The sequence below is a fragment of the Salvelinus alpinus genome, chromosome 10 (assembly GCF_045679555.1).
Source record: "Salvelinus alpinus chromosome 10, SLU_Salpinus.1, whole genome shotgun sequence".
Taxonomy (NCBI): Eukaryota; Metazoa; Chordata; class Actinopteri; order Salmoniformes; family Salmonidae; genus Salvelinus; species Salvelinus alpinus.
The window spans coordinates 26,175,715-26,194,027 of NC_092095.1; the positions used below are offsets into that span (position 1 = coordinate 26,175,715).

Here is an 18,313-nt window from a genome sequence, read left to right on the forward strand (position 1 = left end):
AGACTGGCCTCCAGACAGATCATTTCAGCTGCAAATAGCTTGGGAGGGAGGGGAAGATTGGGTTTGATCAACCCAAAAATGTGAAAGTCACATGCTGTGGCCGTTATCGTCCAAGCCACAGATCCTCTACTTCCACGATGAACTCCTTGCCTCCCTCGGATCACTACATCACATCAGCCTCAAAATCAGAGGGAGGGAGCGTTGCTTTGTGTACTTTGTGTTTGAGAATCCTCCTTTTCCAGACACGATGGCACACATTACCAGACAGATAACTGTCCAGTGAAAACCGAACTTTTGAAAGACTCATCCTATACTCTTATTTGTGGCCGAAGCATAAATTGGAGGGAAAAAAACACTTCAAAAATCCCACCTCACCGCCCATTCAAAAATGCTTGCTATTTCCTCATAGAGGATGATCTGGCCAATCAGCAGTCTACTTGCATATTTTGTGACCATATACGCCCACACCATTCTGTTGTTGGGGTATACCCACCCCATTCCAACACAGAAAAGCTGCTTTTTAACATACTTAATACAAAAAAACATTTGGGAAGGAAAACTATTTCACTCACATTGTAATTAATTATAGGTCATATTTCATAAAATAGTACCGTGTTAAAAATAACATGACAATGTGCTTTGATTGCTCACTATGACTGAAAGGGTTTATTGAGTTGATGCTTCAGTAGTTACTGGGTCTACTTCTGAACACTGACGTAAGCTGCACCTAGCCCCTGACATATTACTTTCACCTATCTCCTGATGAGAAATTGACTATTGCCTGATGTATTGTGCAGATTGCCATTCCTATTGTCCTGGAACAACAACAGAGCCCTATTAAAGTGTTGTAGACTACTAACAAATGGTCTGAGATCCGCGTAACCATCTATCAACGTGAAATAGCTGTTCAATCTTGTGCGGTAAAATCGATACGTCCATAAACCGCCGCACCATTTTAGTTCTATTATAGCAGATGTGCTCGGATCCCTCATCCATTGCTATTGATTATGGATGTGGCGCCTGTGGCCAATTGGCTCTGCCAGATTCACAGTCGTTCCCACTCTGGACACAACTGATCCCTGATTAATGCCCAACAAGCTCAGATCAGCTCAGCTCCCAAAATTCCCTAAATTGTATAAACGACGGACGCTCAATCAAATGGGATGATTTTGGGGGGGGTAAAACTTAAGAGTGGATATATGTATTCATGACATGTCCAATTGATATGTAATCTTAGTGATGGCTGCATTTTGGGCTTAGGTTTTTGAGCAGATTGATTCGGAATTCAATTTGGTGTGCCATGTACTGCCAGCATGTGGTTGTCAAGCCTTTCACTCTAAAGTGACGAGACATTCCTCAATAATTTCTCCTTTATCCAGCACCGTAAGACCCCCGCCATTCAAATACAGCGGACGAGAAAGAAGGTGCATATATAAAGTGTGAAACATCGCAACGAGAAGAAATCCAGGGAAGGATGTCCACTCATTTCTCCTTTAACCAGCATTATATCAACTTTCAAATACAAGGGCGAGAATGAACACATTATTGTAGTGAGCGGGCGAGAACCAGCAATTTCTTGCAATGAGAAGAAATTGGTACCAGGACAGCTCAGAGTAAAACACTGTTGGATTATTCCAGTTTATGAAATCTAAAAATAATCCTAGCATGTCTGCTGTGAATCAAACAGTGTCAGCCCCAGGTTTGGATGCTACAATGTAGACATTTCATTTGAATTCCATCATGTCAGGTCTGGATTATGGATTATGCCAGCTGTGTCAGGGGAGTGAGTAGAAGGGGAGGTGGAACAGTCTCTCTGCTATGCTGCTCTGCCAGGAATATTATATTATTCTTTGACAGCAGACTGCTCCCTTCCTCCTTCCACATGCAGGCAGCCGCCCACCGGTTTTAGAAATCACCCGATTCCAGAACCCGTTATAGAAACAGAAACAAGCCCAGGGCTGCTTCATTAACATGTTTTGTATAATTAAAGCAGCATTTTTAAAATATTTTTTTTAAATGTGAGTTATAGATCTATCATTAGCATTGAAAGCAAGTCTAAGAAGCGGTAGATCTGTTCTATATGCACTATTTTGATGCTTCCCGTTCTTAAGATTTATTTTTGCATCTTTAACTTTCGGTTTTGTACACTAGCATCAAACAGTTGAAAATACTATATTTTTGGTTACTGAAAATTATCTACACTATACATAGCTTGTTTTGTCACATTAATTGAAATTAGGTGAGCTATTAGAAATTTTGCAACCAGGAAATGGCAGAGCGATTTCTGCATATTGCACCTTTAAGACCGTGATAGAGTGGCTGGTGCTGTGATGTACTGCGCCGTCCAGCGTAACGCTTTGTTGTTTCCATGTACCTGATCAGTTTCACTCTAATGAGGTTGCATGAGAAAAAAGGAAATTGTATTTAAAAATACAGTTAAAGTCGGAAGTTTACAAACACTTAGGTTGGAGTCATTAAAAGTCGTTTTTTAACCACTCCACAAATTTCTTGTTAACAAACTATAGTTTTGGCAAATCGGTAAGGACATCTACATTGTGCATGACACAAGTCATTTTTCCAACAATTGTTTACAGACGGATTATTTCACTTATAATTCACTGTTTCACAATTCCCAGTGGGTCAGTAGTTTACATACATGATAGGCTAATTGACATAATTTGAATCAATTGAAGGTGTACCTGTGGATGTATTTCAAGGCCTACCTTCAAACTCAGTGCCTCTTTGCTTGACATCATGGGAAAATGAAAAGAAATCAGCCAAGACCTCAGAAAAAGAAATTGTAGACCTCCACAAGTCTGGTTCATCCTTGGGAGCAATTTTCAAACACCTGAAGGTACCACGTTCATCTGTACAAACAATAGTATGCAAGTATAAACACCATGGGACCACGCAGCCGTCATACCGCTCAGGAAGGAGACGTGTTCTGTCTCCTAGAGATGAACGTAGTTTGTTGCGAAAAGTGCAAATCAATCCCAGAACAACAGCAAAGGACCTTGTGAAGATCTTGGTGGAAACAGGTACAAAAGTACCAATATCCATAGTAAAACGAGTCATATATCGACATAACCTGAAAGACCGCTCAGCAAGGAAGAAGCCACTGCTCCAAAACTGCCAGAAAAAAAGCCAGACTCCGGTTTGCAACTGCACATGGGGACAAAGATCGTACTTTTTGGAGAAATGTCCTCTGGTCTGATGAAACAAAAATAGAACTGTTTGGCCATAATGACCATTGTCATGTTTGGATGAAAAGGGGGGAGGCTTGCAAGCCGAAGAACACCATCCCAAACATGAAGCACGGGGGTGGCAGCATCATCATGTGGGGGTGCTTTGCTGCAGGAGGGACTGGTGTACTTCACAAAATAGATGGCATCATGAGGGAGGGAAATTGTGTGGATATATTGAAGCAACATCTCAAGACATCAGTCAGGAAGTTAAAGCTTGGTCACAAATGGGTCTTCCAAATGGACAAGGACCCCAAGCATGCTTCCAAAGTTGTGGCAAAATGCCTTAAGGACAACAAAGTCAAGGTATTGGAGTGGCCATCACAAAGCCGTGACCTCAATCGTATAGAAAATTTGTGGGCAGAACTGAAAAAGCGTGTGCGAGCAAGGAGGCCTACAAACCTGACTCAGTTACACCAGCTCTGTCAGGAGGAATGGGACAAAATTCACCCAACTTATTGTGGGAAGCTTGTGGAAGGCTACCCAAAACGTTTGACCCAAGTTAAACAATTTAAAGGCAATGCTACCAAATACTAATTGAGTGTATGTAAACTTCTGACCCACTGGGAATGTGATGAAAGAAATCAAATCTGAAATAAATCATTCTCTCTACTATTATTCTGACGTTTCACATTCTTAAAATAAAGTGGTGATCCTAACTGACCTAAGACATGGACTTTTTACTAGGATTAAATATCAGGAATTATGAAAAACTGAGTTTAAAGGTATGTGGCTAAGGTGTATGTAAACTTCCGACTTCAACTGTACATGTATTCTACTGCGATCTGTTTGTGAGTGTCATGTTACTGTGTGGTTGGTGTGTGTGTGTGTGTGTGTGTGTATATATATATATGACTGTTGGGATGTGTGCGTCACTGATAAAGATATTTTAGCCTCAGCCTACGTTCTCAGCATCAGTTGCCATCCCCATGGCAACATTAACTGCTCCTCAGTTACGATGGCAACTAGCCAGACCCCACCCTCCCCAAAGGCACATCTATAACTGTCTACCACTGGAAAAATCAAATCAACAATCTGACCTTTCCTACCCTTTTCACAACATTCACATTTGTGTAACATTTATACAACATTTTACACTCCATTTTATTCAAGTCTGCCATGTCTCTAGTAGTCTTCAAATCATAAACACCTTTTTGTGTAGCTTTCTGAAGCATTAGTAAGACAATGCAAGCCCACAAGGATTTTCACTATTCACACACATCGTGAATGAACAAACAACTGAACAAACAACATGAACAAACAACTGTCTGTCACGCTGTTCCCTTTAGATCAAAAATACATCACCCAGACAGAACCCCCCCCACACACACACACACACACACACAATCGCTCTCAGAGGAACAGCAGAGGAATCAAAGCCTTTAACTCTTGCCGCTCTGTACTTTGCAAAGTTGCTGAGGGCCAGTGGACAGCAGAGCAGCCCTGCTGTGGATAGGTTTGTCTGTCTCCATGGGGGCTGTGTCAGAAGCCTTATTTACAGTGAGCTCCAAAAGTATTGGGACAGTGACACATTTTGTGTTGTTTTGGTTCCGTACCCCCAAGACATGCTAACTTCTCACCATTACAATAACAGGGGAGGTTAGCATATTTTTTTTTGGGGGGGGGGGTTATATTTATCGTTATTCACGATTCATTCAGGATTTTCCGTAATCATGGTAGCATCCACATTAATGTGGATGTCTTTAGAAAACTATTCTAGTCTTACTTACAATAAAAGTGACTCCAAAATGACACAATACATTATTTACCATTCATTTCTTTTGGGCACAGAATAATCTGAAACACAACCAAAACAAACAACAAAGGCATCCAACAAGTTTGTAGAGTCACAAGCTTGATGTAGACATTGAATATGGGACCAAATACTCAACTTTTTACTACTTTAATACACACAAGTGAATTTGTACCAATATTTTTGTTACCCTAAAATGGGGGGACAATGTATCATTTCAAATCCAAAGTGCTGGAGGACAGAACCAAAACAACAAAACACTTGTCACTGTCCCAATACTTCTGGAACTCACTGTATAACCACATGCCCTGAGCCCACACCTGGGTGCTTCTGTCTCACCACATCAAGGGGACAGGGCTGGTGGCAAAAATCCACTGTCACTGACGACTCCACATTCAAATGCTCATCAGGGCTCATCTGTGAAGGAGACCTTGGTCTCAGCATGACCCCCTATCGAGATAAAATCTTCTCCAATGAAAACATGGTATTTCGAAGAATAGCCACGCTCTCCTTTTTATTGGTGGAGGAGAATGGAATGGAAGCGACACAGAAACCCCACACACCTTATAGGTTGGATGACTGGCTTCTTGATTCATGGTTATACGCAAGCGACTGACAGTGATGTGACGCAGCATAACTGGAAATAGAATAGCACTTACAATGTAATTACAGCTGTTCTAGAGTGGCTGACGCACAGAGAGCAGTGGATGGCACCAACCCAACCTTAGCACTGTTATAACGGGTGGTTTAAAAGAAAAACCTGCTCTGTTGCTGCACTTACAACTAAGGAAATTAAGAAACTAAGGCATTTAAAGCCAAACGGATGGAGTATTCTATATTTTTTTGAGAATCAGAAAGTGTGTTACAGAATAGAGATCGTGGTATTGATACACGACTAGGGCCTGGGGTTTTTCCGTATCGCCCTCACCCCTCTGATCCAATGTGTTCTTCCCATCAGTGATAACAGAAGTGTAATGTTGCTGTCTGCCTTCCAGCATATTCTCATAGGAATATGACAGAGATAGAACAAAACTCCATCCAAACCCCACTGGCTCGGACCTTTACAGAGATAGCCCCCACTACCTGATAATAACCCCTTTCTAAAACAGCACCCGTGTGAGTCCTGGCTTTCACAATGGTGAAATCACATAGGTTACCCCTTCACGTCACAAGCCATCAATTCACAGTACATGGACAACTCTGCTAATACTGTACTCTTGTCCCTTGTAGGATCCCATCCGTCAACGGTCTATGAAAGAAATCCGCCCCCCAGGAACAGTGAAAAGCACCATAGATAAAAATAGGTGGCTGGAATATTTATGAAGCTTCGTTGTTCTGGGTCGCGGCCCTAAAATAACACCATTGACTCCTTTTGTTGCTGTGTGCAGTCACAGTGACACGGGGGACACTGTGGGGGCACATCGGTGGCACGTTGGCACCTCTGTTAAGGCGCTGTACTCCTCCCACTGACCCCCAAATGGCCAAGGGATGTTGTCATTCACAGAGGCAAGTTAACAGTCTGACTGCCTCACCTCAAAAGGCCAGGAATTCTCGACTTATTTAAACCACACAAATCCCATCAATATTACAGTGGGTCACAGGCGGTAGGTGGAGTGGGGGGTTTGTGAATGGTAGAGAGGCTTAGTGAGGGCAAGGATATGCCCCGTATTGGTTGGTCTATAAATACACCAACAGACCAGTAATGAGGGGGAGCAAGGCCAGACTAACTTTATCTAACACCACACGCACACCCCACCAAGACCAAGTCAATATGATAACACTCTGAAATGCTATCATATGTGTGGAAGTCCATATTGGAGATAATTACTCCGATAGAGGAAATCCAACACTAGTTTGTGTTGAGACCTTGGAGATAAACTAAAACGCTGTTAAAATAGAATCATTTTCGCTGAAGCTGAGAGGTGCTTAATCTATAGCTTGTGCCGAAATGAGAAGCACATGAACGACCCCTTGTCACACACACACACACACACACACACACACACACACACACACACACACACACACACACACACACACACACACACACACACACACACACACACACACACACACACACACACACACACACACACACACACACACACACACTCTGAGTGGCAGTGGCTGAGCTGTGAAAGGATTTTGCCCTTTGCACTTTTCCACTTGTATGGGTAACAACAACAATTGTCTACTGAACTTCAAACACTGAACAAAACATGAGAAACAGAACACACACTGCTGTCGGGCTAATCTTGTCCTTCATCCCCAGGAAATAGCATGCTGGGTGAGGGATGGGCTGGGACACAGCAGCCTTATCTCCTGTCTCCTACAAGGCCTAAATAGCACCCCCAGTGACACAGTTCCACCCCTTGAACACTGACAAAGAGGGCAAATTACAGAGGGGCAACAGAGACAGCTGTGTCTCTCCCAAAACCCACCCACCCACACATCAAGCTATTCATCTCAAGGAGCAGAGTGCAACTGTTAAAAGCCAAACACTTTTAGATGAACAATGGGCCCTGCTGCGATGGCTGACTCAAGGTGCCAGACCAAATAAAACACTTTTTATACACTTCACTGTTTCTCTATCTATCGCCACAGGTGAATAACGGGCTCACGTCTCATTAGAACGAATCTTTGGCTGCACCGAGCTGATGAGGAAGCCACGGACAGGAAGTGATGCGGGATGAAACGGTAAACTGTATCTACTCGTCCGCTTCTTCAATTAATCAGAGTGGTGCCTGCTGAGCTGTGCTTTAACGCTGCGTGTCAACATGATCTATTTATATACTGGCAGCTCGCCGGGGCGCTCATAAATAAACAAATATTTCACACGCTACTCGGCTGGACAATTTCTCCAAAGTGAATCCGAGGGAGTTTCGCGACTGTCATAACTCTTCATCACGGAGGAACCCAGATTGCCAAAGTTAATAAATATATAGAAACGTGTGTAGTTTGGGCATTGTGCGCTCACTTAAAGCTGTCTGATGGTGAAGGCGGCATCTAATTGGCTGTGGCAGCTGTATCTTGAGGGGCACATTCAGTACACATGGCTTAAAATAAAGCTGTGATAAAAAACTGACTGTGACGCTCGTTTACCACTTGCTGCTTTGAGCAACTACTGTGGAGTTAAAGAGTCAGTCATCGTCCCCGGATGACTGCACTAGAACAGAAGAGGTGTGTATATCCCAGTATCTTTATTATGTAAGGGGGAAATGGAAGAAATACTGTGAAACAGCAGCGAGAGTAGAGAGTGTGCTGAACGTGGTCTCTTATTGGACAATACTCTTCTGGCTGCAGTGCATTCTGGGTGAGTTGCCTAGGAGGGAGGGGTTCGAGGGGGTTTGAGGTGCTCACCCCTCTCAGCTCAGTAAGACCTCAGCTAACCTTCACTCAGCCCTCCTGGCCTTCTGAGAGAGCACACAGGGCACCAGGGGAGACCCAAGGGGTGCTAGCCAACATCTGGAGCTCTCAAACAAGCGTACCTGTCTCCTAACACAACCTCTCTCTCAATTCTATTCTATATTATACTTTCCTGTCCCAGTGTCCCCACCTCCTTGGATTCAGCCCCAAGCCACTTTTTTTCAGCCCGTCTCGCCCTGTCTCAAAGAGATTGCTTCACTGTGGTGCATTGCAACGCAAGACTTTCCCACAATTTATTTCCCACTAGGGATTAAGACGGGTAACCGGGATCCCGGGACTTCACATTTCCCCCCAAAAATGATGACAAGACCTGGGAAATTACAAAATGTTTCCCCAATGTGGCACTAATGCAATTTCCCAAAATACATAACGTGCGCAGCAGCAGATTAGCAAAAAATGTAATTGCACATTATCCAAACAGGTTGTTGCATGGAAGCCTCTAGAATATTTAATTCACACAAAGTCGCCATGAATTCAAAGCACACGCATTATTGACACGGACTGCACACAGGACCCGAATGAAGTTAATAAACCCTAGAGGAAACCTCTACAGTATAGCTTATAAAATAATGTGTGCCTCTTTGAGCTGTCATTGTGACTCTTTGGACAGTCACAAATTTGATAGGCCTACGCACAATTCACTACATAGGCATTTCTGTCACAGAAATGAAAATTCTCCCTTATTTTTCTATCCGGTCCCAATCCCACTGAAACCCAAAATCCCCACCCTGTCTCGCATGGAAATTCCTATCTTCAGAGGTTGCTTTATCAAAGCACTTCTCTCGCCTATTCATGTCAAAATCCCGCTATGACAATTCACCCGCTTCTCTGTCTCGTTTCTTGCTGCCCATGTGAGATCTGCGGTAGGGAATGTGTGATCAACAATGAGAGTAGATATGGATTTTGTTTTTTAAACAGAATTGGTCCCTGTTAAGATACCTTGATATTTCAACTATTTCCACTCTTCATCTCTTGGTTATTCATGAACTGATCTGCTATCTGTATAATCATCAACTCCATTTGGCCAAATACCGGAGATATTCTGTCATTCGTTGAAGGAGGTTATCCGGCAAGTTTAGCAACTTTGGTCATTTGAATTTGGTTTGACTGCTGTTACAAAGTTACACTGGGGGTGAGCTCTGTGCATCCCGAGTGCGCTCTGCGTCGAGAACCACTGCTGAAATGTGCTGAATTAATTGAGGAACGTGAGAATGCTCTGAAAATTTGTGAACAGCCCGTTTTGCAATTCACAACAATGTCATTGGATAGTTACTTTATCATTACCAAATATCAGTTTCACTTGCTCTTAAATCTTTACATGGTGGAGCATCGCCCCTCTTATTAAGGGAGAACCCTGACATAATGACCATATCTTGGTTCTAAACGCTTTAGATGGGAACTTCTGATTCTGCGGTATTTCCCGGGCCTCTTTGGATTAATATGAATTATTCCCGGTATTGAAACTTGGTAGATTTGAAGGAAAATATTGACCCCCATTTCCCACAATATATTCCCCCAAAAGATCAAGGAGATTTCTGACTCACCTATTGGGGCGGCCGTCGTAGAGGCAAAAGGGACATGAAAATCGTCAGGACATGGAAAGAGAGAAGGAGATAATGAGAATCTGATTGGAGTGTACATTCATTCAGGCAGGCTTTGGTTAGAGAGCGGTCGTGCACTGCAGAGAATTGGACAAAACATCCAGAGAACTGTTTAGAGGTTCCTATCTGGAGGAAATGTTAGCTAAAGAGAAGAAGACAAGGAAACCAATGTTAATTCAACCCAGAAGAGACAAAGACGAATCACGGAGGTCCAGTAGACACACACTAGACGGTTATCAGAGACACCTGGATACCCGCAGGAAGGAAGAGAGGTCTGGTTATGAAAGAAAGTGCCGGGGAAACTGGTGACGCTGTGTGTGGTGGTTAGTAGCACACCATAGGGTTAATGAGAACACTCCAGCACTGCCCAGATGCAGCAGTGCCTTGTGGGTGAGAGGAAACACCCCCCCAAAAAAAGCCAAGCCTCTCGGACAGAGTGTATCTTTTCGGGGAACCTGTATGTTAGTCAGTCAGGCTGTCTAGACTGGGCTATTGAGTCGGTCCCAGCCCAGTCTTAGCGCCGCATGCCCATGCAAGGTACGGGGCTACTCCTCTAATCTTCCAATCCCCCTAGTGGAGAGCACATGCCACTGCAACAAACCTTCAGACATGGGGGCCACCACCACCTGGGGCTCCGTGAGTTCGGCAAAGCTGGGGAAGAAGGGCTTGGCAGCGGGGTTCAGACCAGACCCCGGGGAGGTGGGGCTTTTGGTGGAAGAGGAGGAGGAGGGGGGGGACTTCGTGGGTATATTCTGTGATGGGGATTTGCCCTTCCTGGGGTGATATTCGGGTATGGTTTTGGGGGAGCGGAGGGGGGCTGGGCTGGGTGTGTCGAAGGCTAGGCCCAGAGGTAGTGGGCGCCCTGGAGTGATGTCACTGAACTCAAAGGAGTCGTTGTTGAAGTTGGAGTCATTGATGAGCCAGGAGCTGTCGGAGGGGGAGAAAGGGGGAGCGGTCGCTGTGAGCTCACTGAACTTCTCCAATGGGGACAGGCCACAATCTGGTTGCCGGGTGGGGCTTAAACTTAAGGCATTTTTCATATGGACATCGTGCATGGGGGTGTCATGATCAAACACCACCTTGACACCCGACTCATGAACTGGGGAATCTAGGGGAAAGGTTGTGGAGAAAGCCACTTTGGCATTGCCCATGCTAGCGTTCTCTGTATCCATGAGCAGGTCTTGGTAGCTAGCAGTGAATGGGTCTCCTGGAGGTGAGGCCATGGGGAAGGTGCCCTTGGGCGAGAAGTCTCCCTGACTGGTGGGCATGGAGACAGGGGCGGTAGGCAGGAGCTCACAGCCCAGGGCCGGTGGAGGGGAGGTGGGAGCTGTGAGAGAGAGCAGGTCCTGGGTGAGAGATGGAGGGAAGAGGCCCTCGTAGAACTCCTCACTGGCAGGACTCAGCCCCATGTTGGAGTAGGGGATCTCCAGGGGCTGGGAATGGGTGATGGGGGGCACTAGTTGGTCTAACACCCCTTCAGAGAGCCCTTCAGGGAGGTCATTGGCAGAGGAGGCAGAAGAGGGCACGAAGGGCTCAGCTGTGACTCCCCACTCTTCTGGAAGCTTCTTCCTGCTCTTGCCCCTCTTTCCCCTGCCTCCACTTCTCCCTGGCTCTTCGCGCTCCCAGCCTCCATCCATCCTGTCCCTGTCCTTGCGGGGGGAGACCCTGTGGTGGCCCTCTGACAGGGGTGTGTTTTCAGCCTGAGCCTCCGGATGGCCCCTGTTCTCTACCAGGTCGTACACATCATCCCGGGGCCTCCTTTTCTTCTTCTTCTTCTGCTGTTGTTTGCGGTCGTTTCCTTCGTTGCTTTCCCTCTCCTCCCCCACGGCCGAGGCCTCTCGGTGGGGCCAGCCAGAGTCAGGGCGGTCCTCGGGGCTGGCCGCCAGGTGGCTGGCATGGCGACTGATCACCGTGGAGACGCTTTGGGTGAATGGCAGGTCGGTGGGAATGCAAGCCTCGTCTGGCCAGCCATCGCCCAGGGCACCTCGTGTGTGAAGAGGGAAGAGAGTTTAAAGCATGCATACAGTCTCTCGCCCTCTCTCATCTAGACAAAAGCGTGAACTTCAATGGGCTCACTTACTTTGAAAACAAAACCAAGTTCAACAATGCCGTCTAAGAAATGAGAGTAGTAACCGACATTGTGTACATCTTTACAGCTGTAGACACTTATTGATGGTCCATTCAATATAACTGAACTTTGGTAGTGTACGAGCTGCAATTTCTCATTTTGCCATTGAACACTCAAAATGCAACATGGGTGTCAAATCACTCATGCATCCTCATTGGCCCGTTGCCTCAGTAACCCCTGTGTGAATGAATTGTCCCGCTGAGGGACTGGTAATACTGTGGCTTTTTGGCTGCTGACTCCGTGCTACCCTAGTGACATGCTGGTGTACTGAATGAGATTTTAGGAGGAGGAGAAAGCTGTGTTTACTTCATAGTGAGTAGGTGATTGAACTCAGCAAACACAGACACAAACACAGCAATTTGGTCAAGTGCACAGAAACAGGCACAGACCACACAGTTTTATAGTACAGTATAGGCATTGACATGTTTGCGTACAGAGCCTCTGTGAAGGCTCTGGTTGTCCCGCTTCTGACACCTCATTTGAATAAGGCGCGACATGCCACATTTTCTGGCCTATCCAGGCAAAGGATACATTTCCCCTGCCTGTGATCCTTGCAGCTCCGCCTACGAACCTTGCAGCTCCGCCTACGAACCTTGCAGCTCCGCCTACGAACCTTGCAGCTCCGCCTACGAACCTTGCAGCTCCGCCTACGAACCTTGCAGCTCCGCCTACGAACCTTGCAGCTCCGCCTACGAACCTTGCAGCTCCGCCTACGAACCTTGCAGCTCCGCCTACGAACCTTGCAGCTCCGCCTACGAACGCCTACGAACCTTGCAGCTCCGCCTACGAACCTTGCAGCTCCGCCTACGAACCTTGCAGCTCCGCCTACGAACCTTGCAGCTCCGCCTACCATTAGACATATGAAACGGGAGACTAGCGATTGGCGCAAAAACAGTCTCATCTTGCTGTGGTGTTCTTATATGGATTTAGAGCTCTCAACATGAAACAATACCAAACGATTTTGCAGGATTGAAACTAGACCACTCTCGTGGTCACAGAGGGACAAAATCACTTGGTGCTTAAAGCTGAAGTTGTAACGAGTCGGCAGGCATTTGAATGTCTCTGCGCCGCTCAGAGGACGCTGGGCTGAAAATGCTCTGTCGTCAGTTATATGAAACGGTGACAATTTTGTACCGTCACGAAGTATGATGATTTTTTATTTTACAGTGATAAACAAGGTAAAATATTATAGTAAGTCAATTAGCATTGGATTGTTACTATATTTAGAATATTTACTTTTGTTAAATAGGAACGAAATCGTATAGGATTTTTTCATATTTTCATGATACAGTATCTGTACTGTGTACTTGAACTGGTGTCCTCAAAAGTGAATACACCTCAGCAATTTTTAACAGAAAGGTAAAAAGCATTACTACAGTTGGTATTGTTTAGGGCCCTGTCATTCTAAATAATTACTTTTGGGTATGCTGCTTAGGTGGAAATCTACATTTTGTAGATTAGATTCAAGGTAAATCGTGTTGTGATTAATATGGGATTGTTTTCTTTCCTGGACTGTTCAGTCTAGCTAGTTAAATTCTAGAGCCCCATGCTGCCAAGCTGCACGGGTAAGCTGTGCCGGTTCTGAGGAGAGGAGCAATGGAGGAGGAAGGGTTTTAGAGGAAGTGATTACCCAGTAAGGCTGGGCCACTTTGCCCCAGTTGTCTCTCTAGCCTTTTGAATACTGAAACTCCAAATGGAGCATCTCTTTATCATATTTTACATGAATAAAGCACCACATGACAGAAACGGACCTAGTATGTTAGAGCAGAGACGAGAGACAATGCAGGAGCACTTAAGAGCCGCTCCCTCAATGCTCTGGGGAGCTGTTGAAGCTGTGATGAACAGCAACAGAATGTCTTGGTAGCCGTCGTGGTTCTCTCCAAGTACCGAACCAGGGCGTGGTACAGTATCCCCAGAGCCCACAGGTTGCAGGTCTCCAGGGGTGTGACTGACTCCATGACTAATGCAGCACGATGGCGCTGTTCGGCACGTATAAGGTCACTGCAGCACTTCTGCTCCACTAGGTTCCCAGCCCTTATCCTCACAACTCTGTTCAGTGCAGACACGCTTAGCTAGCGTGCTATGCTAATGTTCACACATGGGGAAACATGAGACACTCAACATAACCCTGACTTAGTTGTAATACATAAATACCTCATGACTTTTGTAGCAGAGGACGTTTTGTTTGTTAATTATTGCGGTAGTGGTTATTCTTCCCATGAGTGTCTCTGACAAGAGATGGTTGGTGAGTATTAACAGGTCACTTCCCCCCCCCTCCACTAGCAGGGGAGTCTTCCAGGGGTAAACATGAACGCAAGATGCATTCAGATATTGTACTGATCAAATGAGTTTCCCCATATCGAGTTCTAAATGACTCATTCTCTACACAGAAAAGCTCTGGAGTTTGGAGTCAATTCTCCACAGGCAGCGTTGTGAACAGACGCCTGTGAAGTTTATCTTTCAGCCTCAGGCTTCCAATCGGTCTGCAGCTTATAACTTATTCAGTACCAGACTGTGCTGCGTGCCTTTAGTCACACGCGCACACACACACACGCTATTCCTAGACTAACATGCTAGTGGAACCACCTACTGCCGGGGTAGGCAACTTTGATTCAGCCTGTGGGCCGATCGGCGTGCCAGAACATAATAATATGCACACTACAAATTGACCACAACTAAGACTAAAAAGAGATTGTATTTGAAAATAACAGTAATTTCATACATTGAGACATGATCACATATCTCACATATCTTTTTTACATTTTTATTCGTGGGAATACTTGGGAACAGATTTTTATTTTTTTATTCCCAAAACACTTTGGGGGGCAGAAAATACACTTGCCCCTTGTTTTGGCCCGCGGGCCGCCTGTTGCCGACCCCTGACCTACTGTGTAGTAGCATAACACTGGGTCTCAGCTGTGCTATAGCCATGTGGCCCCTGGGATGTTATGGGAATGCTATATGACAATAGCCACAACATGATGACATACAGTATTCAATACCATCTGAGGTCTAATGGAGTGTAGGGTATTTCCAGCAGGGGCGGAGGGAGGCAGCCACAGCTCTAGCTATAGCACCCCTCAGTGGACAAGAGAGGGCATTAGTACAAAAGTTATATAGGTGCCCCGTGTGAGGATTCACTACACAGGAGCGGAGTTGGGGGTCGGATTGGGTGATGATCACCACAGGGGGTCCCCCGCTGCTCTAAGCCCATAAGCCCTCAGCCAAAACCCAGACCTCATCAACTGAACTGGGCATGAGATATGGAGGAGGGGTAGGGGCTGGCTGCCACTGGGTATACTGGCAAGGGGAGGTGGCACTGGGATGAGACTATGTGGAGGAGACAAGTGGGGTGAGGGGACGGGCTGGGGTTGACAGATGGCATCGGCATTTAAGGATTTGTGGCAACACTCAAGTCTTGGGCGGTATACCATATAGAGAGGTATTCTGAAATACCCACGGTATAATTTTCAATACTGTCAACACCCCCCCACCCCCCAAAAATATATATACGGTATATACAGTGCACTTGGAAAGTATTCAGACCCCTTGACTTTTTCCACATTTTGTTACGTTACAGCCTTATTCTAAAATGTTTTATTTTTATTTTTATTCTCTTCCACAATACTCCATAATGACAAAGGGTAAACAGGTTTTTTGAAATTTTTGAAAATGTATTAAAAATAGAAAACAGAAATGCCTTATTTACATAAGTACTCAGACTCTTTGCTACGAGACTCGAAATTGAGCTCAGGTGCATCCTGTTAACATTGATCATCCTTGAGATGTTTTCTACAACTTGATTGGAGTCGACCTGTGGTAAATTCAATTGATTGGACATGATTTGGAAAGGCACACACCTGTCTATATAAGGTCCCACAGTTGGCAGTGCATGTCAGAGCAAAAACCAAACCATGAGGTCAAAGGAATTGTTTGTTGAGCTCAGAGAAAGGATTGTGTTCTGGGGAATTGAAGGTCCCCAAGAGCACAGTGATCTCCATCATTCTCAGACGGAAGAAGTTTGGAACCACCAAGACTCTAACTAGAGCTGGCCGCCCGGGCCAAACTGAGCAATCAGGGGAAAAGGGCCTTGGTCAGGGAGGTGACCAAGAACCCGATGGTCACTCTGACAGAGCTTCAGAGTTCCTCTGTGGAGATGGGAGAACCTTCTAGAAGGACAACCATCTGTGCAGCACTCCACCAATCAGGCCTTTATGGTAGAGTGGGCAGACAGAAGCCACTCCTCAGTAAAAGGCACATGACAGCCCACTTGGAGTTTACCAAAAGGCACCTAAAGGAGTCTCAGACCATGAGAAACAAGATTCTCTGGTCTGATGAAACAAAGATTGAGCTCTTTGGCCTGAATGCCAAGCGTCATGTCTGGAGGAAACCAGGTACCACATATCACCTGCTCCAGAGCGCTCAGGACCTCAGACGGGCGAAGGTTCACCTTCCAACAGAACAACGACCCTAAGCACACAGCCGAGACAATACAGGAGTAGCTTTGGGACAAGTCTCTGAATGTCCTTGAGTGGTCCAGCCAGAGCCCAGACTTGAAGCAGATAGAAAATCTCTGGAGAGAACTGTAAATAGCTGTGCAGCAACGCTCCCCATCCAACCGGACAGAGCTTGAGAGGATCTGCAGAGAAGAATTGGAGAAACTCCCCAAACACAGCTGTGCCAAGCTTGAAGCGTCATACCCAAGAAGACTCAAGGCTGTAATCGCTGCCAAAAGTGCTTCAACAAAGTACTGAGTCTGAATATTTATGTAAAGGTGATATGTTTTTTTTATTTGTAATACATTTGCAAACATTTCTAAAAAACTGTTTTTGTTTTGCTTGTATGCAGATTAATGAGGGGGAAAAACAATTGAATACATTTTAGAACAGGGCTGTAACGTAACAGAATGCACTGTATAGAAACATTTTGGGGGGGAAATAGTTGTTAAAGAAATACCTGCAGTGAACTTGTGGACTAGTTTAATAGATAAAGCAGATTGAATTATTTTTCGCCTGTTGCATTTTTTTCCATTGTGAAGCAGTTCCCCAAAGTAACTGATTGAGCCAGTTACATGGTATATTTTTTTTTATAAAGAGCGCAAGGAGCAAACAGGAGCTTTCGTGATGTGACGATCCAGTGTTGTGCAGCGCAAGAGAGGTGATCAAGATATACTTTAACTTTATTACTGTTTGCCAGCTAAATATATTTTAACTAAAATATTGAACTATCTAAGATGTGACAAATAAATTCTCTCCAGCTCAGGGCTCCAGCTATGCATTTGGTTTGCTAACTTGCTAGCTAAGTGGCAAGTTAGCAAGTGGTAATCAAGCTTCTTGGTTACAGCAGAGACCATCAATCCCCTCCTAGATCAAGATCCCTGCAGTCTAATATTTGTTTTGTGCATGCAGCAAACTTTTTTTAGATAGTTGTACAACTTTCTGAGCTGGGATGCCTATCCTTGCAATTTGTTTATGTTCACTTGCGCTTGTTAACATTTAGCTAGCGTCTGCTACGGTAATTTGCTAGTACTTTGTTAGAATTTTTTTTAACGTTTGGAAAGGAATAGTGCCCCTTGTTTGCACTGACGGAAATACGGGAAACTGCCCAACCATAACACCCTCTAGTGTGCACAATGACTTCCACAAATGCCATACATGCATGCCAACACGAAGAGAGGCAGACCGACATACACATACAGTTGAAGTCGGAAGTTTACATACACCTTAGCCAAATACATTTAAACTCCGTTTTTCACAATTCCTGACATTTAATCCGAGTAAAAATTCCCTGTCTTAGGTCAGTTATGATCACCACTTGATTTTAAGAATGTGAAATGTCAGAATAATAGTAGAGAAAATGATTTACTTCAGATTTTATTTCTTTCATCACATTCCTAGTGGGTCAGAAGTTTACATACACCCAATTAGTATTTGGTAGCATTGCCTTTAAATAGTTTAACTTGGGTCAAACTTTTCGGGTAGCCTTCCACAAGCTTCCCACAATAAGTTGGGTGAATTTTGGCCCATTCCTCCTGACAGAGCTGGTGTAACTGAGTCAGGTTTGTAGGCCTCATTGCTTGCACACGCTATTTCAGTTCTTCCCACAAATTGACTATAGGATTGATGTCAGGGCATTGTGATGGCCACTCCAATACCTTGACTTT

At 45.0% G+C, this 18,313-nt stretch overlaps 1 protein-coding gene across 8 annotated transcripts in view; it reads right to left on the reverse strand.

Moving 5' to 3' along the window:
* LOC139531811 (microtubule-associated protein 4) overlaps window positions 1-18,313 on the reverse strand; it is a 113,226-nt gene that overhangs the window by 38,380 nt on the left and 56,533 nt on the right. For all 8 annotated transcript variants that reach the window (XM_071328668.1, XM_071328672.1, XM_071328666.1 and 5 more), the window contains one exon: window positions 10,624-12,006. In XM_071328668.1, coding sequence (XP_071184769.1) covers window positions 10,624-12,006 — 1,383 coding nt within the window. The remainder of the gene's footprint in view (window positions 1-10,623; window positions 12,007-18,313) is intronic.